This window comes from Acanthamoeba castellanii (assembly GCF_000313135.1).
Source record: "Acanthamoeba castellanii str. Neff unplaced genomic scaffold scf7180000084661, whole genome shotgun sequence".
NCBI lineage: Eukaryota > Discosea > Longamoebia > Acanthamoebidae > Acanthamoeba > Acanthamoeba castellanii.
Genome location: NW_004457242.1, coordinates 10,150 through 34,797, shown reverse-complemented (window position 1 = coordinate 34,797; position 24,648 = coordinate 10,150). Strand labels below are relative to the sequence as shown.

The 24,648-nt window shown below is 58.3% G+C and overlaps 12 protein-coding genes and 1 pseudogene across 12 annotated transcripts in view; 6 read left to right on the top strand and 7 right to left on the bottom strand.

Annotated features, from left to right (window-relative positions):
- Positions 1 to 85: 85 nt before the first annotated feature.
- ACA1_108310 lies at positions 86 to 709 on the bottom strand (annotated as a pseudogene).
- Positions 710 to 1,720: 1,011 nt separating this feature from the next.
- Positions 1,721 to 3,340, bottom strand: ACA1_108300 (Poly(ADPribose) polymerase catalytic domain containing protein; the record flags this gene model as incomplete). The annotated part of the gene is made up of 8 exons (XM_004332758.1): positions 1,721 to 1,888; positions 1,965 to 2,066; positions 2,151 to 2,260; positions 2,322 to 2,410; positions 2,494 to 2,560; positions 2,629 to 2,844; positions 2,915 to 2,966; positions 3,269 to 3,340. The coding sequence occupies 8 exons, from the start codon at positions 3,338 to 3,340 to the stop codon at positions 1,721 to 1,723; spliced, it is 876 nt and encodes a 291-aa protein (XP_004332806.1).
- Positions 3,341 to 3,568: 228 nt separating this feature from the next.
- Positions 3,569 to 4,577, top strand: ACA1_108290 (SNAP receptor complex member 1; the record flags this gene model as incomplete). Its single annotated transcript, XM_004332757.1, has 6 exons — positions 3,569 to 3,724; positions 3,785 to 3,901; positions 3,972 to 4,033; positions 4,115 to 4,216; positions 4,301 to 4,383; positions 4,450 to 4,577. The coding sequence occupies 6 exons, from the start codon at positions 3,569 to 3,571 to the stop codon at positions 4,575 to 4,577; spliced, it is 648 nt and encodes a 215-aa protein (XP_004332805.1).
- A 521-nt stretch (positions 4,578 to 5,098) lies between these two features.
- Positions 5,099 to 5,500, bottom strand: ACA1_108280 (uncharacterized protein; the record flags this gene model as incomplete). The annotated part of the gene is made up of 2 exons (XM_004332756.1): positions 5,099 to 5,296; positions 5,369 to 5,500. The coding sequence occupies 2 exons, from the start codon at positions 5,498 to 5,500 to the stop codon at positions 5,099 to 5,101; spliced, it is 330 nt and encodes a 109-aa protein (XP_004332804.1).
- A 253-nt stretch (positions 5,501 to 5,753) lies between these two features.
- On the bottom strand, positions 5,754 to 9,687 carry ACA1_108270 (transferrin receptor family dimerization domain containing protein; the record flags this gene model as incomplete). Its single annotated transcript, XM_004332755.1, has 18 exons — positions 5,754 to 5,895; positions 5,999 to 6,058; positions 6,166 to 6,224; positions 6,320 to 6,473; positions 6,569 to 6,693; positions 6,760 to 6,855; positions 6,940 to 7,079; positions 7,168 to 7,304; positions 7,377 to 7,512; positions 7,601 to 7,741; positions 7,821 to 7,929; positions 8,005 to 8,102; positions 8,195 to 8,314; positions 8,399 to 8,483; positions 8,583 to 8,723; positions 8,811 to 8,940; positions 9,024 to 9,150; positions 9,252 to 9,687. The coding sequence occupies 18 exons, from the start codon at positions 9,685 to 9,687 to the stop codon at positions 5,754 to 5,756; spliced, it is 2,436 nt and encodes an 811-aa protein (XP_004332803.1).
- A 522-nt stretch (positions 9,688 to 10,209) lies between these two features.
- On the top strand, positions 10,210 to 12,225 carry ACA1_108260 (prenylcysteine oxidase; the record flags this gene model as incomplete). Its single annotated transcript, XM_004332754.1, is given in 11 exon segments — positions 10,210 to 10,267; positions 10,281 to 10,390; positions 10,463 to 10,535; positions 10,603 to 10,785; positions 10,876 to 10,995; positions 11,060 to 11,119; positions 11,205 to 11,297; positions 11,391 to 11,559; positions 11,633 to 11,768; positions 11,840 to 12,001; positions 12,088 to 12,225. 11 exon segments carry the CDS (start codon positions 10,210 to 10,212, stop codon positions 12,223 to 12,225), a joined length of 1,302 nt encoding a protein of 433 aa, XP_004332802.1.
- Positions 12,226 to 12,354: 129 nt separating this feature from the next.
- On the bottom strand, positions 12,355 to 13,113 carry ACA1_108250 (uncharacterized protein; the record flags this gene model as incomplete). Its single annotated transcript, XM_004332753.1, has 3 exons — positions 12,355 to 12,894; positions 12,952 to 13,013; positions 13,083 to 13,113. 3 exons carry the CDS (start codon positions 13,111 to 13,113, stop codon positions 12,355 to 12,357), a joined length of 633 nt encoding a protein of 210 aa, XP_004332801.1.
- A 472-nt stretch (positions 13,114 to 13,585) lies between these two features.
- ACA1_108240 (START domain containing protein) lies at positions 13,586 to 14,344 on the top strand (the record flags this gene model as incomplete). Its single annotated transcript, XM_004332752.1, has 2 exons — positions 13,586 to 13,684; positions 13,766 to 14,344. 2 exons carry the CDS (start codon positions 13,586 to 13,588, stop codon positions 14,342 to 14,344), a joined length of 678 nt encoding a protein of 225 aa, XP_004332800.1.
- Positions 14,345 to 14,655: 311 nt separating this feature from the next.
- ACA1_108230 (uncharacterized protein) lies at positions 14,656 to 16,555 on the top strand (the record flags this gene model as incomplete). Its single annotated transcript, XM_004332751.1, has 6 exons — positions 14,656 to 14,831; positions 15,034 to 15,165; positions 15,318 to 15,553; positions 15,627 to 15,802; positions 15,890 to 16,262; positions 16,344 to 16,555. The coding sequence occupies 6 exons, from the start codon at positions 14,656 to 14,658 to the stop codon at positions 16,553 to 16,555; spliced, it is 1,305 nt and encodes a 434-aa protein (XP_004332799.1).
- A 210-nt stretch (positions 16,556 to 16,765) lies between these two features.
- Positions 16,766 to 17,965, bottom strand: ACA1_108220 (uncharacterized protein; the record flags this gene model as incomplete). Its single annotated transcript, XM_004332750.1, has 3 exons — positions 16,766 to 17,004; positions 17,093 to 17,461; positions 17,536 to 17,965. The coding sequence occupies 3 exons, from the start codon at positions 17,963 to 17,965 to the stop codon at positions 16,766 to 16,768; spliced, it is 1,038 nt and encodes a 345-aa protein (XP_004332798.1).
- A 402-nt stretch (positions 17,966 to 18,367) lies between these two features.
- Positions 18,368 to 22,746, top strand: ACA1_108210 (PH domain containing protein; the record flags this gene model as incomplete). The annotated part of the gene is given in 15 exon segments (XM_004332749.1): positions 18,368 to 18,903; positions 18,927 to 18,964; positions 18,981 to 19,075; positions 19,142 to 19,561; positions 19,664 to 19,774; positions 19,860 to 19,930; positions 20,029 to 20,368; positions 20,438 to 20,574; positions 20,736 to 20,869; positions 20,950 to 21,092; positions 21,167 to 21,275; positions 21,380 to 21,463; positions 21,552 to 21,708; positions 21,771 to 21,868; positions 21,959 to 22,746. 15 exon segments carry the CDS (start codon positions 18,368 to 18,370, stop codon positions 22,744 to 22,746), a joined length of 3,261 nt encoding a protein of 1,086 aa, XP_004332797.1.
- Positions 22,747 to 22,927: 181 nt separating this feature from the next.
- On the top strand, positions 22,928 to 24,260 carry ACA1_108200 (uncharacterized protein; the record flags this gene model as incomplete). Its single annotated transcript, XM_004332748.1, has 4 exons — positions 22,928 to 23,455; positions 23,542 to 23,686; positions 23,748 to 23,929; positions 24,060 to 24,260. 4 exons carry the CDS (start codon positions 22,928 to 22,930, stop codon positions 24,258 to 24,260), a joined length of 1,056 nt encoding a protein of 351 aa, XP_004332796.1.
- Positions 24,261 to 24,327: 67 nt separating this feature from the next.
- ACA1_108090 (uncharacterized protein) overlaps positions 24,328 to 24,648 on the bottom strand; it is a gene marked incomplete at both ends in the record, with an annotated part of 3,821 nt that continues 3,500 nt past the window's right edge. Inside the window, one exon of the mRNA XM_004332747.1 lies at positions 24,328 to 24,565. Coding sequence (XP_004332795.1) covers positions 24,328 to 24,565 — 238 coding nt within the window. The remainder of the gene's footprint in view (positions 24,566 to 24,648) is intronic.

Here is a 24,648-nt window from a genome sequence, read left to right as displayed (position 1 = left end):
GCCGTAAGGGCGTTGATGAGGGATGACTTCCCTACATTGCTCCTTCCTGCGCAGATCACCAGTGAATGTCTCGAGTTAGCGAGTCTTAGTGGCCCACAAGGCTGGGAGGGGGAAGCGAGCAGGACCAATGAACGCGATCTCGGGCAGGTCTTCCGGCAGGAAGGACTCCCTCGCAGTAGCGCCGCCCAAGAAGGTGACCTTCCGCTCCCACAACTGGCAGCACACGCACACGCACACGCACACGCACAACGTTATGAATGCAGAGGGATCGTCGACGATCGTAAGCATCACCCGATGGAGACGGTGCGCACCTTATCGGTCTCCGTCCTGACCTTGGCCAGCTGCTCCTTACGCCTGCCGTCGGTGACGGTGGTGGCTCGTCCTTCCTCCTGCCCAGTTTGAGGCGGTCGATGTAGTCGAGTATCTGGTCCGGTAGCATGTGGTGTGAGCGACTGCCCACGTGTGGTGCAAATAGAATGGCGAGTCTGTACCTTGGAGTCGACGGGCGTCATTCGGAAGATCTTGTTTTTGCTTAGCTCCGCATTGGGCTCCTTTTCTTTCTGAAGAATGGATGGCGCCATTAGCGAGATCAGGAGATTTTGTGCGGCTGCGCCCAACCGTACCTGCCGCTTATGCCATTGCTCTCGCTCCCACGCCAGCAGGGCGCGTGCACGCTTGCTGAGCTGGCCACCTTCCTCTCCCTCTCCATCTGTTTCTGCTTTGATTTTGAGCTCCAGTCGTCGCCCTTTCGCTCAAACGTGGAGGCTGTGCATCGTTGCAGGCCCGATGAGCCAATCAATGATAATCTGTATGGGCGAAGTGGGCCGCTGGTCGCCAAGAAAGCAGGCCGCAGATAAGGAACGCAAAATCTACTGCTCGAGGGAACTGAGGAGATCGCGAGCAGAGATCGCCCTGCCCTCATCCTCCAATCTTCCGAGCTTTTCGTTTACGAATTGAAATTCCTCTTTTTTGAGCTTTTTTTATTAATAAAAAAAAGCGCGAAAAATGAGAGGCATACACAACGTGACCCGTGCATGGCTCCCTTTCCCTTTTTGCCGACATACGGAGGGTCTGGGCAGTGCGCATCACCGATTGGAGTTAAACGCCAGCTCGGACTTAAAACCGTAAGAGGGTGTGGTGGAGTGCGCACGGCCCCTCCTGCCGTCGGGCTAGAGAAAGACCTTTCGACGAGTGGATGGACGGGCTAACAGTGAAGGCGAACTCGGTGCAGTGCCTCTGGCCTCCGGATCTCGCACCCGCTGGGTAGCTGCTATAGACGAACAACATCAAGCAGCATGCCCACCTTCTTCAGGTGGGCGAGTACTGTGCCGCCAAGAAGTAATATTCCCAAGGACGTCATCTCAGCCAGCCCCACGCCTTGATTCTCTGGGTGCTCACGCATAAGTGCAGCGTGTGGTTATCGTTCTGTTAGTTAGGGCAAAGAATGAAGGCGAGAAGAAGCAGAGGCGCACAAGCAATGCCAAAAGGATACGGCACGGTGGATTCCCGGGTGGTCGCCCACCCCAGTACTAACACCGCCTGGCGCAGCTTAACTTCGCTGTTCGGATGGGAAGCGGTGCTTTCTGCGCAGTATGGCCGTATCCGACAACTGTCTCTTCGCGCACCTGAGTCGGTCTGTTGAGTGTGTGCGTGTGGTCCGCTCGTTGGAGTAGGTTAACTACTGCGGTGGAGGCTGCACTTGTATTGCGAGCTGAAGGCGTCAGCGGCCGAGCCACTTGTTACGGAGGCGTTTCCAAGCGGGAGATCGGAGAAAGGCGACAAAGGCGAGGAGAAGCACGAAAAGGAAGATCACGAGAGCGTTCCTATTGATCTTCCTCTGCGGCGCTTTGGGCTTGTGTGCCTCCGAGAGTACGAGCAGGTACTTCACCTGATTAAACAGAAGAGTGGTAACGCTCGAGTTAGAAGGCGAGTAGCCGGCGTGGTTCATGGTGCGGGTGCCGTACGCGGACATGGTCATTGCTTTTTGAGAGCAGATACTGCTCGGGTAAACTCGCGTCGTTCGTCTCCCGCTTGCCGTGAGACACGTACTCGGGGTCGTTGGCCACCTGTGCACCAAGCACACGGAAAAGGGCTTAGGACCACTGATATGCCCATCAGTGGAAGGATCGCCGACAAGAAGGGCCGCTCACCTCACATCCAGCAATAAGGCCAACTCGAGGGCCGATCGCGCTCCTTTCCCACGAAGGAGCCGAGGTCCAGAAGGTCATGCACACGGAGGCGTCGGTGGAGAGGTAGATCCCTGTTACGTATGTATGTGGTGAGTCCACTCAGGACTTGTTTGCACTCCAGCGAGGCCGTACCCTCGCCAAAGAGGCCCTGCTTGGAGTACTTGGTGTCGAGCCCGTTCCACAATATGGAGTGAAAGTTCTCGAGCGACGAAGCATGGTACCTGTGTGGTGATTTGGTGTTCAAAAAGGTGTCAGGCGCACAGTCATCCAGGAGGAGCGCACGAAAGGAGGTTTATATCAGTACCCCACCACCGTGCCGTGCTTCTGAGCCACAGACTGATACCGCTGCAGTGCTTCCAAGGCAAACGATGCTGCGAGTGTGTGTGTGATTCCGGTGAGTAGAGAAGCGGCATGATGTGGATGTGTGCGCACGACGAACCTGCGCCAGAAGTGGAGGACGAAGGGGACTCGTCGTAGACGACCTCGAAGATGTGTTGTGGCAGGGAGCCCGAGCGGGCAGCACCAGCGGTTTCGGAATGGAAGGAGGTCTTGACGTTGAACTCGTCTACAGTGATCTCTTTCAATCGGAAAGCTGGTGGGTGGAACAGCCAGTCGAGGAATCGCAACGACTTGAGCGGCAGCTTGTGCACAGACTCTGTTGGCACCAACAGAGGCAGGCGGTGAGGTTAAGCCAAAGGGTCAGGACTGGGGCAAGGTGTGCGTACCCTCATCACGAGCAAGTGTGCTCAGGGGAGGCAGCGTTTGCAGGATATTTACCTGCCCACCCGCCGCTGCGTGAGGAAGGCACGAGAGGTGAGGAGCAGCTGCAAGGTTGTACGTACAAGTTGATCAAACTCTTTGATCTTTGTGTGCGACGCCCCCGTAGAGAAGAAGGAAGGGAAAGGCTGGCAGATGGTTGCTCGTCTGTAGCTACTCAGTGCCGTGAAGAAGAGGCTCAACAAGAGATCACACCCGAGCAGGCTGCCAGGCCAGGCATCGTGGTGAGTCAACACAAGCAAAATATCGATTTCTTGGTGTGCAACAACGTACTTGCTGGCGAGTTGGCTGCATACTCGCACCTCCAAGTCCCTCCTTTGCAGCACCTCCTCCGAAGCCGGTGACGCAGCCACCTCGCTCGTTTCGCTCTCCATCTTCCAGTTTTGTACCAACTTCGCCCAACATTCCTCGCCCCCACCCCAACGCGTGGCACATTCCCGCGGGCGAATGTCGGTTTCGCTCTTCTACGCTGACGTGGCGCGCGAGACAAGACATAACCAGACAAGAGATCTTGATCGAGAGCCCATAGGGAAGGGCGCGATTTGAGAAGAATTATGGCAACGCTCGAGGAACTGAGGAGGGATGCACGCAAACTAGAGAGCATGCTCGACGTCAAATTGGTGTCGTATTCAAAACTGGGTGCCAATTTCGCACATTCGACGCTGCTACGAGAGGAGGATCACAGCCTGAACGCTAGCCCGTGGTCTGAAGATGTCTCCAACTCGATGGCTCTCGAGATTGATCAGCTGCTCCTCCAGGTATGGCTCTCAATCTCCCTTCATCTAGAGGCACTCAGCTAAAGACTCTGTAACGCGCAGCTGTCCGAAATCAATGACAAGATGACGCGATGCGATGCGAGTGTGGCCTTGCCGCACATTCTGCAGCATCACCGCGGCAAGTTGCACGATTTTAAGCTCGATTTCAAGAAGACTAGGGTACGCCCGCTTCCTTGTCCACTGCCTCCTCGTGGTTTGTTGATTGAGCTCGAGTTCAACCCAACAACAGGCAAACATCATGCAGACGCGAGAGCACGCTGATCTGTTGCTCTCTGTGCGCGACGACATAAGGTTCGTGCATCCTTTGCTTGATGGGGTAGTGCAGTTACTGTGTGTGCGTGAAGAAATGCTGATGAGAGCACGCACGCACAGCGAGTACAAGAAGAACACTGGCATGAACTCCCGAACCGAGAATCTGCTGCGGGAGCGGGGTTCCATCCACGGGGTCGATCACATCGCCGATCAGCTCATTGCGTACGTCATTCGCCCCGTTTCGCTGCTCCACCTGGGGCGCAACTGCGAGACACGGTCGCTGACCGCCGCTTGGTTTATGCACAGCCAAGCACAGGAGGCGCGGGACCAGCTCGCTGGCCAGAGGTCACTCCTCCAGAACACGTTGGCGACCCTCGCCGGCATGCGAGGTACTGGTCCATTCCTACTCACACGTTTGTGGTATGTTGGTCGCTCATCGCCTCGCCACCTCGCAGGTTCATTGCCGGGAATCAACTCGATCATGGGCTCGATCAAAAAGAAGAAGTACAGGGACATGGTCGTCCTGGGCTCGTTCATCGCGTTTTGCATCTGCTTCCTCCTCTTCTACTGGCTTCGCAGCTGAGAGGAGACCCCGAAGAGAAGATAGTTAAACCATCACATCATGGTTTACATGATGTGGGCACGGGTTTGTACAGATGTGGTGATGACAATGCAAAAAACATGAAGCTTCCCGGATGAGGAAGTGCGCTCAAGGAAGTGTTTGCATTCGCCGGTGGCCAGTTCATCAATCTCTGTGGCCTGGAAGGCCGCCGCTGCACACCACCCGGTCCCATACCTTGAAGTAGCGTACGCGATGGAAGGGGATCCCTTCGTAAGAAAGGCCCTGTGCATCTGGACGCCGCTTCTTAGACACCCTCTCTGTGGCGTGTGCGTGTGTAGTGTGTGTATGTGCGTGTAGGAGGTTTCGAGCAGGCCGTCAAAGCGGTCGAGGTGGCCGATGGTGCAGTAGTCGAGAAGGCGTCTCAGCTTGGACTTGAACCGCTGTATGGATACGTCGAGGATTGCGCACTACAAACCTGGCCTGGCGATCATAGTGGTTGAAAAGGCCCACTCATTTCATACTCCTTCTTTTATTGTCCTGTATCATGCGGAGTTCCAGAGCTCACCCACGTCGCTCGCGAGCTTAGCTGTCTGGTCGCTGCTGGGGTAGAAGCTATACGAAGTCTCGCCCGGAACGCGCAGGGTGCCTTCGCCCCACACCTCCACCACGCCATCGGTGAACACGCCCACGGGCTTGGGCAGCTGCACCGTCATTACGTCCACGTCATGCGTCCATTTGACCTGGTCGGGGGGCGAAGACACTCAGCACGAGCACAAGATGAAGGAAAAGAGAGGAAAAGGAGAGCTGCCTACCTTCTTAGAAGAGGTGGGGGCTGGCATGGCTTCCGCTCTGGCGAGGAGCTTTTCGATCTTGCCGGCGTCGGTGATGGTCTTGCTGAGCTTCTGGCCGTCGAGCGGGCCTCGAGTGATTACCACCTGTGACATCTTGCTTCTCTTGGCGTTTGTGTGAAAGTCCTGGTTTGTGCTGGTTGTGCTCCTTTTATTTGGCTTCAACCGTCGGGCTCACTGCAATCCACATAGCGGGGCTTAAAAAACGCCACAGTCCGTGCGCCCAGGAAAGAGAAGGCCCAGTTTCTACACCTCCCCCCACACCAACTGGATGTGCCAATGGGCTTTCTTGCAAAGGCGGGAGAGTCCTTGTGAAAGGTGAAGACATAATCCCTTATTGTGGACTGTGTTAGTTGAAGCTGGGTTGCCCACGGAGGATCTCCCGCACGGAGTCGATGATCTGAGCGGTGCGCAGGATCTGGAATTGCGCCTCCGCCCAGTCGGAGGATCGCACCGAGTGCGTGATCGTCGGCATCAACTCGCCTGACGCCCTGTAATGTAATGTAATGCAAATGAGTTGTTAGCATTCGCTTGCTCGGAACGATGTTAACTGTTGCATCAAGGAAAGAGAGAAGCGAAGAGAAGAGTGCGTACGAGTCAGCCAAGGCGGGCGCGAAGACGATGTGACGCAGGAGGGCTCGGCCCAACGTTCCCCTGTTGGGATTGGACCACCAACAGTCAATCAACACTGGCTGTAGTCCCACGAAATGACCACACAAGAGAGCGAAAGCGTTCAAAAAGAATGGGAAGCTTCTTATTACCTGGCCTCAATGAAGCCGCGCTCTGCTCGCATGAGCTTGTCGTTGACGATGCGCAGACCCTATAGGTAGCGCCAGCGTTCAGTAAAGAGACAACTGAATTCCGGGGCCATCCACTAAGCAGCGGTGAAGAATAGAAGCGCCGAGGAAGCCGCACCAACACATCTCGGCTAAGCTCGCCCCGGTGGTCTTGAATGTACTTCATCACCTCGTTGGCCTGGGTCTGGAATTTATGGCCGGCCTGCTCGAGAACGGCCAAGGGCTGTGCCAACTGCTCGGGGGCAATCGCCTGCACGTGCTTGATCGTCTCCCTGCAGAAAACAGAAACGCAATCATGGACGAGTGAGCAAATCGTTCATAGTGCGGTGTCGGTTGGTGTCGAAGTGGTCGCTTGGGGTCACGGTACTGCAAGAGCGAGGCGTAGGGGTTGTAGTCGAAGGGCAGAATGGCCTCCCCAGACAGGCGCATGAGGACCACGCCCAACAGTCTCCCGAGAGTGGCGTGGAACTCGAACGTGGGATCCACAAAATGCTGCGTTGCGTGCGCTGTCAGTGGTGTATCGCAGACCCCCGGGGAGCGGGGGTAAAAGGTACGCACCTCGATCCAGAAGGGAGTGTCGTAAGTCGAGTGGTAGACGCCAATGAGCGGGTTGGTGTCGATAAACCGTAAGTCCATCGACGCAATGCCGATCTCCTGCGCATGGCGGGAGTGTGAGGGGCAGCCCATCTCATGTAGAACAAAAAGAAGAAGGGGAAGAGAGAACTAGGAGGTAGGTACCTGGAGGAAGGGCATGAAGTCGGACGTGGCCCCGAGCGGGCCGACCTTTCCGTCCTCCCACACCTCGCGAACCTGGCGCCCGTCGGGCATATTCACCTTCTCCACCACCGAGGCGAGCAGGCTCTGCAGATTCGGCGTGCCTGCACCCCACCCACAACGATGTGTCGATGAGTGGACGAAGAGCCCCCCCCCAAAAAAATAGATGCGAATAAAGGGGAGAGAGCGTACCCTTGGCTTGCAGCGTGGTGGTGCCCTTGACGCCAAAGTCGACGTTGATGTAGGCCACGGCCTGGGCGTTCAGGATGTGCGCGTGCTTCTCCACGAACTCAACGCTTCCCAAGAGGCCGTACTCCTCGCCATCCCAGCTGCGCGACACACGACACACGATGAGCGTGAGCTCGCGTAGGACTCACGAGGGGGAAAGAGATTGGTCGTACCTGGCAAACATGATGGTCCTTCGCGGTTTCCAGCCACCTTCGACGCAGAGGGCCAAGGCGCGCGCGATCTCGAGCATCGTCGACGTCCCGGAATGGGGATCGCCTGCTCCATACACCCACGCGTCCCTGTGGTTGCCTGTCGTGTGTGTTTGCCAATTTGAGTACCAGATGCCAACGTTGGAATAATGGGCCTTTTGACGATTTAATAGCCATCAGGGTAGTACCGATGATGACCAAGCGGTCGGGCTCCTCGTGGCCACGGATGCTACCAACGACGTTCCAGATGTCCTTGGTGCTGTAGTCGAACTCCAATTCCAGGTGCACTCGCACAGGACCCGGACCCGCAGCATACGAGACGTTCAGTGCTGTGGTGTGGTGTGTGTGTGTGTGTGTGTGGTCAGTTGACCCAAGTGAGTGGTGTATGCGGCACATGGGTGGTATTACCTCCTCGCCAGCTCTCCGAGGGTATTTGCCCTTGGAGGCCGGCGAGCAAGGGCAGCGCGTCGGCCCACGACAGAGGCTGCACGGGAATCTTTGGCAATGTGGAGTAGCCCTGCACATGACCATGGTCGCATGGTGAGACGAATGCAAGAAAATGGAATGAGAGCTACGCAAGCCGCACACGCACCTTCATTTTGGGGTCGTCTTCGTTGTAGGCCTGCGCCTTGTCGAGACGCGGACCGTCTGGCGTCGAAGGCCAGCCAGGAGTCAAGGGGTCACCCTGACCTGCAACAACACAAGGAAGCACGCGAGTTGGGTGTTGGCGTTGGTTTTTGTGTGGCCACAGGGTGCAAAGGCCAGGCTTTGTGTCACCGCACCTTCCCAGACGCTCCCCCGCTGCGCGCTTTCCGCCGGTCGCCAGGGGCCGTCGGGGTAGACCATGCCCAGAGCAAAGCCGTCATCGTGTGGATCAGAATAGAGGAGAAGCCCGACAGCGCCTGGGTGCATGTCGCATGATTAGAGTTCCTCTTCAAAAGCAAAAGTGAGACGGCGAAGCGAAGGCGCGAATGTGCTGGTGTTACCTTTCTCCTCAGCAAGCTTGGCCTTGTTCCCGCGGAAACCCTGGCCGTACCGAGCGATTGCAATCATGCCGCTCACGGAGATGTTCTTCACGACACAACGCTCAACCAGTTAGCGCACTGGCATTGGCCTCCACCCGCGTACGCAACAATGACATCTTTAACGGCATGGTCACTTCAGGTGTACCTGCTGGGCCAGCAAGGCGTAGTCCTCTTCCCGTCCATAGTTGACGTAGACCAGCTCCGCGGTAACGTTTCCGTTGGCAGAGAACCCGTTGAAGGTGGGCACCACGTTGGGGTTCTGCGTTCGGGGGTCCTCGGGAAAAGCCTAGGCCGATGTGAGCCGCGTGAGGAACACACTCGCAACGTCGAGTCTGAATCAACAAAGAATAGAAGAACAGAAGGGAGAGCATACCGGCTCCGTGAGCGAGGCCTGGAAGCGAAGGTTGTCGGGATACACTATCTCGACCACCCTTCGCACAGGCATGTTCGTCAGGACGGGCACCGTTTCGATGTGGACGTCCTGTATGCCGTAGGCCTCCAATCTGTGAAACACCACGCACGCACAGCACACAGCACGGGTTGGTCAGTTGCACCTGTAGCACGCGCCACAAGGAAGAACGCGCACCGGTCTCGCACGTATTTGGCATTCGCATCGTCGGCAGCGGTGCCAGCAACGTGCGGCTCCTTGGTGAGCGCGTGCAAGTGTTCTTTAATAACACCCGTAGAGATCGTGGCAATAAAGATGTCCTCCGCTGCACACGCACACGCCACATATGATTACTTTCATTTCATATTTCTGATTGTAGTGATTAAATGACGATTATAATGTGAAGAAAATTGGGCTGGATGGTACTGCTGCGTTCGGTGGTGGCGGCATCAGGATCGTAGATGGAGATGAAGAGAACGGCGATAATGAGGAGTGCAGCTACCAGCGTGCTGGCAAGCAGCACCCCGCGAAGGCGGTGGCGATGAGCGTAGAAGTAGCTGACTGCGCCTTGCACGAACAGCGAGTAGCAATTCGTGGTGTGCCCGAATTCGAGCACATCTTCGTCCCCTCCCTCACTTTCGCTCATCATTCGTTTCTTTTCCAGATCTTCCTCCCCCTCCTCTTCCTCCTCGGGTGCAGGTGATCGTCGCTCTCTTCTCACGGACGCCGGGCTCTGCTGCACCACCAGCTCATCTCGGCTGCCGTTGCGAGACGACTCATCGGCTGAACTCAAGCTGATTTTCTCCTCCTCTGGATCATCTGGTCGCTGCAGTGGATCGCTCTCAAACGAGCGGCGCTCCATCTTAGCTTACGTGCAGGATGCTGGCCGCGCAGAGTTGCGGGTTGTGTTGCCTTCAAGGAATGGCATACGCTCTTCCTCTCCCCGCGACCGAATTTTCGCCTTCCTGTTCGCAACTCGTGCACGTGCCCCGCGCACGGTCTGGACCACGCGGCACCACGCCTCAACCGTGAACGCCGGCAATAGGCGTGCTTCCAAGCGTCGGCCAGTTGCATAAATCCCAACGCACCAAATTCAAAAAAATGCAAAAAAAAACAAAAACAAAAAGCTGCAGGGCCACGCGAAGGTCACGGTGAGAGCAAAAGATGAAGAGCCCCCTGCTGCGGGCAGCCTTGTATGCAACCGTAGCTGTGCTGTCACTCGTGGCGCTCTTGAGCCTCACTCCTGTACGCATACTCCATTGCTGAAGGACAACCTTCAGAAGGCTGACCCGATATACGGTGGTGGGAAGGGGGTGGAGAGTCAACAAGTTGCGATCGTGGGGGCTGGTATCGGGGGAGCATCCACTTCCTACTATCTGCATAAATGGAGGCCACGTACAGCTCGCTCCTAGCTACTGCAGTTGAGAGTCATCTCATGGTGGGTGCTCTGCACAGAGTCGAGCATAACAGTGTTTGAACGTAACGACTACATCGGTGGCCGATTGAAGCACATAGTGCTCGACGGCGTCACTGTCGAAGGCACTTCCCTGTTCTTCCTCTCGGTTGTGCGTGACGAGGTCGCCTGCTTATCGCTTCTGTGTGCCTATCGCGCAGTTGGTGGGGATGCCTGGTCGCAGGTGAACGCCTACATGGTCGAACTCGCTCAAGAGCTCAACATCCAATTCGACAACACCAGCTACTCGGGCAATGGTGCGCACATCTCTACGCAGATCACTCAGGGCCTTGAATGGGACTTGCTGTGTAACAACCGCACCAGGTCGGGTGGAGGTGTGGGACGGACAGAGGTGGTACGCCACGTCGTCCAACTGGATCGGCGAGGCGGAGCTGCTGGGGCTGATGGAGTGGCTGCGAGCCAACCTGTGGCTCAACTACCTCGAGCGCGGGTCTGGCAACGCCTTTCGTTCCATCGGCGAGTTTACTCGCTACGGTGGTCTCGAACGTACGTTAGGATTCTCCAGCGCGCAGCACAGCCCACAGCACAACGCAGCCACATGGCAACAGCTGACCGCAGAGGGGCTCCTGCATTCAGAATGGGCGCTGCTGTCGTGCAACGAGCTGGTCAAGAAGTACGGCATCGATCAAGATCTCGTGTGGCGCAACTGGATTCCCATTTCGCGGGTCATCTACGACCAGGATCTCAAGATTAACTGTACTTTCCCTGGCACGCACGCACACACGCACGCGCTGTGTCTCCGCTTAGCGCTTTGTCGCAGCGTTTGCAGGAATGGTGGTCCTCCTCTCGGCCTTTACGACCTCGTACACTGTTGAAGGGGGTGCGTGTCTGTCCCTGTCAGCAACTAGCACTCTCAAAGGGTGGAACACTCATGATTGGGCCGAGAGATGTGGCTGACGTGGCAGGCAACTCCCTCTTGGTGGAGAAGCTATTGGCCAAATCCGGCGCTGATGTGCACCTAAACACTCAAGTAACGCGAATCGCTCGCGTGGGAAACGGTGAGTGCCGCTGCTGTGCTTGATTCATTTTCTTCTTCAGTTTTGCTTGGCTGTGCTGGTCCGCGCTGACGATCGCTCGTCCCTTGGCTGCAGGCTATTCGGTCACCACCGTGCCGGCCTCAGATGGTGGTGCATCTGCTTCGCCCAAGGAGCAGGAACAGCTCTTCGACAGTGTGGTGCTCGCAGCACCCATCGAATTCTCATCTCTTCAATTCGTCAACATCACCCTTCCCCCCATCACGCCGCGAACCTACAGCCACTGGTGCCGTCTGTCTGCCCGTTCACACGACACAACTGTGCCTACTCCAGACTTGACTCCTTTGTGCTGAGCTCAGGTTTGTGACGCACGTGGCAGCCAAGACCATCAACCCGACCTACTTCAACTTGCCTCCGTCGTCCGAGGCCCCATCGTACGTGCTCACCTCGGACAACTCGACCGCACCCTTCAACTCCATCCAAACCGAGGCGCTCGTACGTACATCAACTCTTTTTGGTTGTGGACCACACCACGCGTCCCTCAAACTATTCACGCCTCACAACAGGGCGCCGACGGTAACGTGATCTTCAAGATCTTCGGCAACGTCAACCTGACCTCGTCCACGCTGGAGAGGATGTTCGTCAAGTTGGCCACGTACCACGTCCAGCACTGGCCCTACACGTTCCCCGACCTCAGCCCGGTCAAGGACTCCAGCCAATACCAGCCCGTACGCTCGCTTCCCCATCTATTCTACTACGCGCTCCTCTCTTCAACCTTCGCCATCGTGGTCATTGTCGTCACCGTCATCATCAGGTGGTGCTGGACGAGTCTGGCTCGCTGCTCTACCTCAGCTCCATGGAGAGCGTGGCCACCGCGATGGAGGCTTCGGTCATTGCCGGGCGCAATGCGGCCCTGCTCCTCGCCCAGCAGAACAACGAACACGCCACATAGTGATGATGACGGAGACGACGACGAGGTACATGACCTGCCACCTTGTGCGTGAGAGCAAGAAATGGTTGTATAAAGTGTTGGTGTGAAAAGAGGTACAGAGCAAGGAGAAGGTGAAGAGAGAGAGAGCCTTCAGGCCTTCTTGTAGGAGTAGGTGTAGTTGTAGAGGTTGCGGACGCCGTGTTCGACTTCGAGCATGGCCCCGTCGAGGTATTTACAGAGGCCGAGGTAGGCGAAGCTCGCGCCGACGAACCACATGAAGTGGAGCACGGAGACGGGCGACTCGGGCAGCGTGAAAAGGTAGGTGACGAGCAGCACCGCCAGGGTGGGCACGTGGAGCAGGAGCGCCCACTGCAGCAGCTGCCGCTTGTGGATGACGCGGCCGTGAAAGGACTCCTCCTCGGTCGGCGAGCTGCCGCTGCTGGTGCCCACCTCGGCCCGGCGCGGTCGAATGTAGAGGCCGACCAGGACGAAGGGCAGCAGGGAGACGAACTCGAGGAGGGCCACGACCCACACCGGGTAGACCTCGTCGAGGTAGAAGTGGAAGGGCAGCTGCCACGGTAGGAACAGCTGCGAGAGCGCGCAGTAGAGCTTGAGCAGGCTGAACACAAGCGACACCAGGAAGAAAGCATTCTGTTGTTGTGGTAGTAGTGCGTTCAGCACGTGAGTGTCCTGCTGTGTCAGTAACAAAGAGAACGAGGCGAGAAGATGAAGAGGCCAGAAGCGAACCCGAAAGAAGATGTCTTGTTGCGAGTTCTGACGCTCCATGGTCTGAATCATCTCTGCTTGCTCTGCACAGAGAAGGTCAATACCTCCAACAATAAGTTAACTTTGAGCATAAACCAAGCGGCACTGCGCACCATCCTCGTCGAGAGGTTCATCCAAGTCCATGTCTGCTTTGTTGGGTCTCCGCCGCAGCGAATTGATGATTGATGACGCTACGCCGGTTGAAGACGTCGAGTTGTCAGAGGCAGAGGGTGCGGATGAAGGGAAAGAGTCCAACGGCATGCCCGGAGGGGCGTCTACTTCTTCTAGCATGATCTTTGTGCGTGCGTGTTGCTCTACTGCGTGTTCAATTTTTTTACTTTGTGGCCTCTTTTCTTGGCGTCTTGCTGGGGCAAAAAGAAGGAAATTGTGTGAAAACCACTTCTGCTGTGTGCTGATGTGGCAGCGACTCAAAACCATCATCACGCGGTGGTGGTGCCCGCCAGTGGTGTACGTCACCTTCCCCTGGCCAGCAATAAATACGGGTCTATTTCGTTGTACGCGTGGTTTGCACGAATAGGTTTTATAGTAGCGACCACAAGAAGACTCGAACGAAGGCTTGGGCGGGCACAAGAAAAGAAAACACAAAAGAACAACAATGAGTGACACCCTGAATTGGGACGCCTTGTCGGACAAGTGCAGGCAGGAGTTCGAACACAAACTCGACAATCTCACCTGGAAGATCGAAACGCAAGAGGTTCGTGATTTGGTGAAGCAATTAATAAAATAAATCAAACAAATCTTCCGAATAATAAATAATATTATTTATTATTTCCAGGGCAGCACGGTGGTGTGCAGGAGCGTGCATGACGGGGTGACTGTGTGGAAGTGCGAGGCCATCCTGGACGCGCCCAAGACGGAGACCTCGCCGTCGGCGGCCGTGCAGACGGTGTTCGAGGCCTACTATGAGTGGGTGCACCGCTTGCAGTGGGACAAGGCCTTCCACCCCGACAGCGGGCAGGTGCTGCAGCTGGCCGACCGCCGCACGCTCGACTACAGCCGCACGCTGCCGGCGCTGGGCGGCGTCATCTCGCCTCGCGACTTTGTGGACCTCAGGGAGTGGGCGTGGGCCGACGACGCCCACACTGTCATCTCGGCCTGGGGCGCCAGTGTGACGCACAAGGACAGGCCCGAGGCCAGGGGCGTGGTCCGGGGCCACAACTACCCGTGCGGCACTCGCGTGATGGTGCCCGCGGGCGGCAGCGAGGAGGACTCCGGCGGCGCTGTCCATGTGACGCTCCTGTGGCAATCGGACATCAAGGGCTGGGTGCCCGCGCGAGCGGTCGATCAGGCCATGGGCCAGCAGATGCTCATGACCATCACCGGGCTCCGCGCCTACCTCGCCGCCCGTGCTTGACCCTCAAGGCACGCGTTTTTGTGTTCGTCCTTCCAAATAGAATGTAAACTATGCATCAAGAATTTGAGTAATCTCCGACCTCCCACGCAAACATTCTTTAAAATCCCAATTTAATTCCCGTCAGTGCTCATGGTAACCGCGCGTGTTGTGCCTTGGATTCAGGTGGCGGCCGGCGATTGGGTGGGCTGGGCGTTAGGAGCTACCGTACAGGCCAATCCCCGTCCCAGGCGACAGAACGGCTGGACAACGAGGAAACGACCATTGTTTGTGTTGTCCCCCTCCCATCCACACCGCAAGCCCCTCGCCCAACTATGCAGACGGCGAAGCTCTTCTTCCTCCTTCTCGTGGCCTCCCTGGCCGTCCTCGTCGCGGTCGTCGAAGCCGGCACGACCGTGCCCCAAGGTCCCTTCGTCAGGCCGAGGAGCTACGGCGACCACTTTGGCGCCTTCACCCTCTGCGGCGGACCCGCCCTGTTCGGCGGCAACAGGTACCCCGCCCAATCTAACTCTTTCATAGATGAATGGCCTAAGTCATAAAAGGCGAATAATAACTCTTCTAATCTTTAATAAAAGCTAACTAAACTTGTAGATAGAAGGAGATTAGAGATAGATTGAAGATGAAAAAGAAGCGGTCCATCTTGCTGTGGTGTTTCCTCCTGTAACGAAACCTCTCGCGCCTCACAACAACAGGCCGCTAGAGACTTTCCTGAACTCGATGGTCCGAGTGCCCGTCTACGACGACTCTCTGGGCATCATCGTCTCGAACTCCCTTCCTCGCAACCGAAACGTCTCCGGCAACGTCGCCCTCCTCATCAACCTACGGTACCCCACATAGGGTTCACCCCGCTGTACCCACCAACGGCAATGCCACATTTTTTGCATTCCGAACTTATTTTTAATTATTCCACCAATCACATAATTAGTATTTTTCTGTATAAATTAAATGGTTGCTTACCGGTGTGCCTTTGTCGCAGGGCGTTCACCCTGATGCAAGTGACGGACAAGGTCGCCTCGAACCAGGCCTGGGCGTTCACGGCCACCAACTGCACCTACGCGCCGCTGGTCAAGGACGCCAGGTGGACGTTCTACATGGCCTACAACGGAAGCAGCGTCTTCCCGGCCGACGCCACTGAGTTTGCCGGCGCCGTCGTCAACAAGCGCTACGCCGTGTGGGCCGGCGGCGAACTCGCCAGCGGCTCTGTCATCAGCAGTACGCGCCCCATGGCTCGAACAGAGTGGACCGTCGAAGACTGACTGACCCACTTCCCTCCTGCGTTGTGTAGATGCGTTCGTTATTGACAGCAACACGGACACCATCTCCGGTGCCAGCCTGAGCGTTGCCAGGAGCGGAGTGGCCGGCGTGACCGCCACCGATGGCACGGCCTGGTTCGCCGGCGGTGTCGACCGCCCCAAGATGCAGGTGTTCGACACTGTCGACGTCATCAACAAGGACCTCAACGTGCGTTCGCCTCTCTCTCTCTCTCTCTCTACGCTCGCGTCGTGTTGTTCTCACCACTTGCGAATGTGTTGGACGATCGTCCAACAGGTCGAATCGGCCCAGTTCCAGCTTTCCGAGCCTCGCGGCTTCGCGGCCGGTGCGTCGGCCAAGGGCATTGTGATGATCGGCGGCGGCATTGCCAACTACTCCGACACCGGAAACGGCACCATCGTGGCGACCTACTCGAGGACGGTCGACCTGTTCAACCTGTCCACCAAGAAGCGCACCACCCTGCAGCTGTCGGTCCCCCGCGGCATGCTCACGGCGACTGCCACCACGGACTACATCGTGTTTGCCGGCGGCATCACCCACTCGGTCTACAACTCCACCACCTGGGAGCTCATCGAGGAGACCTACGCCCAGCGCATCGACGTCTACCACATCGAGAGCGGCACCTGGTCGGTGGCCCAGCTCTCCCAACGTACGCCCCCCCCCTCTCAGTGTGTTCCACTGGTGCTGTGGTCACCCAACTGACCGACTGACGGACCGACCGATCGTGCAGCGCGCGCCTATCTGGCGAGCACGGCGGTGGGCAATGCGGTGGTGTTCAGCCCCGGGTCCTACCACGAAGCGCTCGGCGGCAACAGCACGGGCGTCAACACCACCGTCGCCTACACCAACACCATCGACGTCTTCCGCTTCACCTACACCTCCCCCGCTTCCTCCCTCAGGGCCTCGCCCATCTTCGCCTACCTCGCTTCCCTCTTCGCCTAAGAAGGGAGGGTTTCTCTTGGCTGTGCCTCCTCTCTTCTCTTCCACTTCTCCTTCATTGTAATTTAAATCACATATTTATAACCGCCCGATGTGCATCTTGTAGCCTCCACGCTGATCATGAACAAATAGTAGTCTACAATCCTGTCCAGGCCAAGGTCGCGCTGACCTCCACGGCCGAAGATTGGCACCATGAAGAGGGAAGGACTACCGCTATGTGACGGTCGCGCTCAGGTCGACACTGGCAGCACTGCTCTGCCCGGACCGTTCGCTGGCCCGAAGGATGCGCGCCGATGAGCCCTGGCAGTTGACCGCGCAGTAGAAGTGCCACGGCTGTGGCAGCGCCCCGATGTCTGTCTTCCCGACCTCCTCCCCGTTGCGAAAGTAATGCAGCGTGTCCCCTTCGACGTGCGCCCCTATCTCGTCGCCGCTCTCGAACCCCGGGAAACACTCTAACGGGCAGAGGCGGAAACACGCGCCAGAACTCGTAAGCGACACACGCCACACACACACGCGCGCGCACACCCCGTGTAGTCGTACTTGATCCATGATAGGGGTTGATGAGCTGGCCGGTGATGTCGTAGCTGACCATCTCGTTGTCCCACGCGACGAAGGCGACAAAGCTGCGGCGGTAGTCCAGCTGTGGCGGCGAGCGGCCGGTGGACACGCCCAGCGTGAAGAAGCCGCTCGCCCGCTTGACCTGGATCCGTATCCGGTTGCGCTTGTCGGTGATCTCCCGCTCTGTCATGATGGCCGCGCACGCCCGTGCGTTCTCCCAGCCGAGCGCCGTGTGAACGGACAGCGTGGCGTTCTTGCCGTGGTCCGTCAGCAGAAACTGGGCCTCGCCCAGCTCTGGCCCGAGCTTGCCCACCTGCCTTGTCGCACTCCACGTCCAGTTCTGCTGGCACTCTAGAGTGCAGACATACCAGCTGATGCCGTCAGTGACCAAAGACCCGGCACGGGCTTAGTGTGCGGTAGCTTACCACGGATGAAGAACTGACGCCAATCCTCTTGGTCTCGATCGATAGATGGTGGGAGGGGAGCGTCTCCTGGTGGCCAGAAGCCGCAGGCCAAGGCCAGCTGTCGCCACAGCTCGATGCAGAGTGGTCGCCCCCCGGGGTGGCCTGTGAGGTGGTCGTGCCATGCGCGGCACACCAGCCCCGCACCCATAAACACCCATCGCACTCCGTCTTCGAGTCGTGGGAGCGGCTTCCGCTCGGTAGTGGTAGAAGCCCTAAGATCTTCGTGTTGCTGCTCATCTTCGCCCGCAGCTCGACAAGCCTTGGGCGCAAGGCCTGAAGGGATGAGGAAACAGAGGATGTGTATCATGAGCTCCTTTGGCACAGGCAGCCCGTTGGCGAACTCAACACGAGGCTCCAAGAGGTCGTGGGGTCCTTCCTCAACTTTGTCCATAGCATCCAGGGCTGGAAAGAAGAGAAAGTCGAATTTCTGGCCGATTTTCCCACCCACAGGCCGCGAAGTAACATCTTGGGACCAGGAGGCGCCTTATCTGGTTGTGATCGTGCCAAAAACAATCCATCCAAAGCTTCAACACGCTCTCCTGGATTCTGCCGCTTGATCGGCCTGACATTCCACACAATGGTACGTGCGCACAATTACATCTTTACTTTGTGCATCGGGCACTAATCGTGGCCTTTCCATCACGCATCTTCCAAAGAGTCGTTCAAGCGTTACAAAAGGTGCCTTTTGATGCCCAATTCATCGATGCTGCACGCAGACGCAATAATAACAGCTCATCTCTCATCTCTCCGTCGCCGCGCCGTGCTAGTCGCCTGTCCCGTGTGCGGCGTGCGCATGCCGGAAGCTGAGGTGGACGTCCACCTCGACCTATGCCTCTACGAGCAGACCGAGCGGGAGGAGGTCGCCGAGGCCCAGCGACAAAGGCAGCAGCCGCCCAGACGTGGCACCGCCGCTACCGCCACCCCCGAGCGCGGTGGTGGCGAAGCGACGCGACCGCGAGCTGCGAGCGACCGACGAGAGCCGCACAGCACGCAGCACTCGCCATCGCCTTCCGTGCTGACACCCGCAGCGGGTGCTCCCTTCGCGCCGTCCTTCCCCGCCGTGCCCACGCACCAGCCTATGGGCTCGGCGCCGGCGTTCCCTCTTCCGCTGCAGCCTCCGCCGGCGTCGCAGCAGCTGCGACAACAGCAATCGCCACAGTCCGTGAGCGGTGGAGGCTACATGGGCTTCCCCACCATTCCTCCACTTCAGCCACAACTGCCGCTCTTTCCTCAGCATTCGCAACCACAACCGCAGCAGCAACAGCAACAGCAGAGAACAGGCCAGCAGTCGCCTGTTCAGTTTCCCGCCGGCGCGGCACCGCCGCCGATGTTCTACTACCCGGTGCAGGCAGCTCCCTCGGGCGGCTTTCCGCCGGCGGCGGGCTTCCAGGTCGGACCACCAGCAGGTGCACCGCCTGGATCGACCGCCGGCCCGTCGTCTGCCGCGCGGCAGCCGCAGCCCTACCAGCCGTTCTCCGTTCCTCCGACTACTGCCCAGAACGTGCAGCCAGCCTTCTCTCCCTTCGCGTCTCCACCCACCCAGCCCCACCCACCCTCATCGCAACAGACAGCCCAGCAGCACCGCTTCCCAGCTGCGTACTTCACATCGCAGAGCCTGCCACACGCCCAGCCGGTGCAGTTCCAACAGCAGCAGCAGCAGCAACCGGTGCAGGCGCAGTACCCGGCGCAACAGTACTACGCCGTGCCGCAGCAGCTGACGCCGCAGTACCAGGCCTTCCTCCAGCGATACCAGAACCTGCAGCAGAACCAGAACTTCTCCCAGTACCCGCAGATCCTCCAGAAGACGCCGTCGCAGCAGAGCCTTCTGCGACCCGGCGCCGGCTTGCTGCCACAGGAGCCGCCCACCGCCGCGGCCGTAGAGCGAGAGAAGGAGAAGGCCCAGGCCGAGCGGCGGGTGCGCGATCAGCAACAGCAGCAGAGGCAACAGCAGAAGGAGCGCGAGCCCGAGAAGCCCATCTACTCGGAGGTGCGCCCGCGCCGAGCTCTTTCCCATCGGTGCCCTGCTTGCTTTGCACTAATCGACGGTTGTGTGGTACTGGTGTGGTCGTGTGGGTATGCGTGTGTACAGTACTGCGAGGGGTGGCTCTTCGTGTGTGAGCGACCGTCGGTCCGGTTCCTCAAGTCCTGGGTCGTCTTGAAAGAAGCGGGCCTTCACCTGTCTGACGGGCCCAGCTCGCGGGTACCTTGACCCATTCACCATTATATATTTTTTGACCACCCATGCACCATCGTTACCGAGTCTCACGCCTTGTCTGCCACTCCAGGCCCGGTTGGTCATTCCGCTGACGAGAGTCAAGGCCTTTCTGGTCGACGCCCAGAAGAACACCGGCAAGAAGTGCGTACCACTCACCTCCTTTGTTGTCCCTGGCTACCAGTGTAGCTCACTTCACTCTTCATTGAATCATTGCTTCCGCCGGTGCTGTCCGTTTTCAGGCATTCGTTTGGTCTGCAGCTCAAGGATGACAAGATCTACTACTTTGCCGCGAGAGGCGCCGAAGATCTGTTGCCCTGGCTGCAGAGCGTGCGCAAGGAGCTCCGACGCATGGCGGAGACATCGCCGTCGGCGGTGAAGGAGATTGTGCCCACGGCGCCCGCCACGCCCGCGACTGCGCCAGACACAACGAAGCCCAAGGAACGCAGCAAGCGCGAGAAGAGGGAGAAGAAGTCGACGCCCGAGAAGTCGAAGGAAGGCAAACCGAAGGACCGCAATGGTACCTTCTCGGGACTCTTCGCCAAGCTGAGCTCCATGGCGGCAGGCTCGGGAGACGATAAGGTACTCCACCGTGTGTGTGTGTGTGTGTGTGTCCTGTGTTGCGTGCGTTTGTCTGACTGTGGTGTACAGGTGTACAAGTTGCTGGATGAGGAGTTCCTCAAGCAGATGAAAGAGGACGGGGCAGCCGAAGAGGACAAGTCGCCCACACAACAGCAGCTCGATTCCCAGAAGGTGATCATTTTCAGTCACATGAACAAAGTCTTCAGGTACGTGCTCCCGCTGTGCATGTCGTGCGTGTTGGTGCGTGCAGTGCGTGTGGATGCTTACTGTTGGTGTGTGTGTGTGTGCGCGCGCGCGCGTGTCGTGTGTGTCGTGTGTTGTGTGTGTGTGTGTGTGTGTGTGTGTGTATGTGTGTATTTGTGTGTAGCCTCTACTCCCATCCGTTGGGCAAGCTCGTGATAGACTTCACGGACGAGTTCCTGCGTCACAAGGACCGCATTCTTTCCGCCAGGCCCTCGACTGCCCTTGCCAAGATCACGCAGGAGATTCAGACGTTCTTGGGTACACCCTTCTGCTCACTCACTCAGGCTCTACATCGACGCAAGCTGCTGTTTACTCACGCCCAGCGACGACGCACCCAGATCGCCTGATCATTACTGTGGAGCACTACTACGGCGGGGAGGTGGCGCATGTGGAACAGTTCGTGCACACCGCGCGCCTGGCCGCGGAGCACTGCGTCTTCTCGTTGCTCTACGACATCGTCTATCCAGTCTACACCAAGCGGGTGCGCACGATGCCTGTTTAGGTGTATACTCTTTCGATGTACTGACCCTCTTCTTCGTGACAATTATTGTGCAGTACATTGCCGAAGACCGCAAGTTCACGCAAAAGATGGCCGAGTTCGCCGACATCACCACCCCCGACCTGATCGATAACCCCAAGTTCTGGCTACTCGACGACAAGAAGGGTACCTACGCACTCCCGCGCTCCCGCCCCGACGCGAACCAAAGCGTTGCAGCACACCAGACTCGTCCGGCCTGCTTACTCGAATTGCGCTCATTGTTATTGTAGGCGGGGAGGGTCGATCGGGCGGCGAGCCCTACCAGAAGGCGATCAACATGATGACCGCCATCACCGAGCTGGCCACGCCCGTCGGTACCATCATCGTTCCCTCCTCTTCATTTCCGCCTACACATCGCATCAGTCTGATGGATGGGCTAACCCGCCCGCGGGCTTTACCCAGCCAAGCTCAACTGTCTGGTCGATACCAGCCGCATCATCTGCGGCTGCGTGAACGAGTACTGGGCCAAACGTGATCCCACAGGACCAGAAATCGCCGTGTACGCGTCTCGCTCTGCTGCTGCGCATGTCGAGAAGAAGAAGGAGTGGAGCTCGGGGATGTTAATCCATATTGGTGCCACACACACACACACACACACACACGCACACACACACAACACAGATCGTGTGATGATCTGTTGCCGATCCTCTTGTACGTGGTGATCAAGAGCAAACTGGAGACGGTCCACACGGAGAGTATGTACATGCAGGATTTCATCGGTACTCCACCTTATCATCCACTCAACGTCAAGCTCGTCACACACGACACGACACGACGCACGCTCAACCGACATCGTGACGGTGTAACAGGTGAGCGCGAGCAAATGCAAATCGAAGGCTATTCGCTGGCCACCTTCCAAGCGGCCTCTGCCGCCCTGCTCTGCCTCGAGCGCGATTCGCTGCGCAAACCCGAGGAGGCGGTGGCACCCACCACTCGGCCCACGGGCGCGTCGTCGTCGGTGCCCTCAGGACCCGCCACGCCGGCCTCGCCCACCACCCCGCCCAACTCCTCAGCCACACAGCCATCCGCTGATGCGTCGTCCGCGCTCCCAACCTCCCCCGAGGCCTCGGTCGCACCACCGGCGGCCGGCGGGTCGCAGTCGCGCCTCCACCGCGCGAGACGGGCGTCATGGATCAGCTCGGTGCTGGCCCAGCAGGCCGCCATTCCGTTGCAGCCCGACGGCTACAGCGGCGACGCCGCAACCGCCACTGCCGCCGGCGACGGCCAAGAAGAGGAGGAAGACGACGACTGGACGTTCTTCAAGTCGGGCGCCGCCGCCGCTGCAGCGGCATCGCCGGCGTTGATGCGGCGGCCCAGCAGCGCGGAGGACGAGGAGTTCATCGACTCCTTCCGACCACCGACCTCCACCTCCACCAGCAGCGCCAGCGCCACCGGGACTGGTCTGCTCATAGACTGGGGCAGCGACAGCGACACCAAACAAGAGAAAGAAGATGGAGAAGGAGAAGAAGCGGCGGCTGAGGAGGGAGTGGAGGAGCTGGGAAGCGACGACCCGACGACCAGCGACGGAGAGGAGCCAAAGGAGGAGGGTGCCCACCCAGCATCACGCGAAGAAGACGAGGCAGCAACGGGCCGCTGAAACGGCCCCAACAATTTTGGTTTTTTTCTCTTCCGCCGAAACGTGAATTACAAGGAAAGAAAAGAAAGTGGGATGAAAATTGCTTTTCTTCCACCAAAAGCAAATGAGTTTTCGTGGGTGCTCGTGGCTTCAAGATGTGAGCGCTTGGCCACAGCATTCGAGGTACAACTAACCACACAACATGGACACGGCTGCGGTCAAGTACAGTTGGAGCTTTAAGCCTCCGGCCTCATCGTCATCCACGCAAACACCAGAGCGCCTTAAATCATTTGCTTCGCGTTCGCCTTTGCCCTCGCGATCTTTCTCCTCATCCTCGATTCCGCCATCTCCTTCCATCCCGCTCGCGCCCCTCCCGCCCTCGCTCGAGCTATGCACGCCCAAGCAGGCCTGGCAGACCACCGCCCTCATCCTCGTTCCTCTCATCTTCAACCAACTCGGTGCCGTCATGTCGCCCCAATCAACATCATCATCTTCGACGCTACACGCCTCTGGAGTTGGCCACGACTACCACCACCCTCATTACCTTCATCTTCATCAGTACCCCCAGAGCCACTCGTTCGTGACGCTGGCCTCCATCCTCGAGCGCAGCCCGTTGTTCTTCGTCTTCCTCTCGAGCTGGTGGGTCGACCTGGTGGTCCTCGTCGCGCTCATCGCCCTCCTCCGCTACATGGCCGTCGCCGGCGGCAACGGCGTCACCCCCGCCTTCGAGGTAACGCATGCGTGCGCTGCGCGTGTGTGCGTGTGCGTGTGCGTGTGCGGTGGTGTGCTGACGAGTAGGTGTGTGCGAACACGCAGGGAACTGATGCGAAGTTGAAGACGGCCTTGCATGTGTTCGTCTTCTTCGCGGCGTTCTTCAACGTGCGGCAGAGCAGTGCGCTCGTCAGCACGGTCTTCATGCTCCTCGCTTCCACCGCCAAAGCCAAGTCCGACACCATCGACCGTACGCACACCATCGCACACGCACACGCACACGCACATGCTGCTGACACAGCTACGCGCAGGCGAGGCGGCAAGGTTGACCGACGGCCGGGCGTATCCGCTGTGCACGCGGCTGGTGAACACCATGTGGTGGGCGCTCATCTTCGGCACCACCGACATTGCCTTCCTCCTGCCGCACCTCGCCTGCCTCCTCGTGGCCTCTTCCTTCTTCTCCTCCCCCATCCGCTTCAAGTTCGCCATTGGGGTATCACACACCACTCACACACACCACACACACGCCACACACCACTCACACAACACACACACCACACCACACACCACACACAACAAACAACACACACGTGATACTGACACGGAGAACGTTCATCGGACAGGTGTCGTCGTGCTTCCTCATGTTTCCGCTGCTCGTGGTGGTGTCCTACATGATGGACACGGTCGGACGAAGCGTCCTCCACTTCGCCTTCGCGCCGCGGAGCGTGGTGTTCTCGCGCTACTTCTCGTCCGACGTCATGCTGCTCCAGTCGGCCAGCTTCATCTACCACATCATCCTCACCGCCAAGCTCTCAACTCCATAAAAAGGAAGAAAGAAAGTTGATCACGCCTCACCATGTAAAGTGTATTGTGTGCCACGCACCATCATCATCATCCCACCGCGCGCGTACTCTCCACGTCGAGGTTGTACTGCACGAGTCGCAGCGCTTCCTCCTGATCGTCGTCGTCTTCATCGCTTTCCCTGCCGCTATTGCTGGTGTCGTCATCGCTTGCATCGCTGTCGCTCGAAGCCACGACGACACGAGAAAGAGTATCTTTCTCGAGCTGGAGGAGCCTTCGCCAGCGGCTCTCCCTGGTCTCCCTCTCCCCCTCCTCGTCGAGCGCGTCACTCGCACGATCCACCAGAGGCGGAGTCGGGCCACAACCACCACCACCACATGACGGCTTGCGTGGCGGCAGCAGACGGGCGAG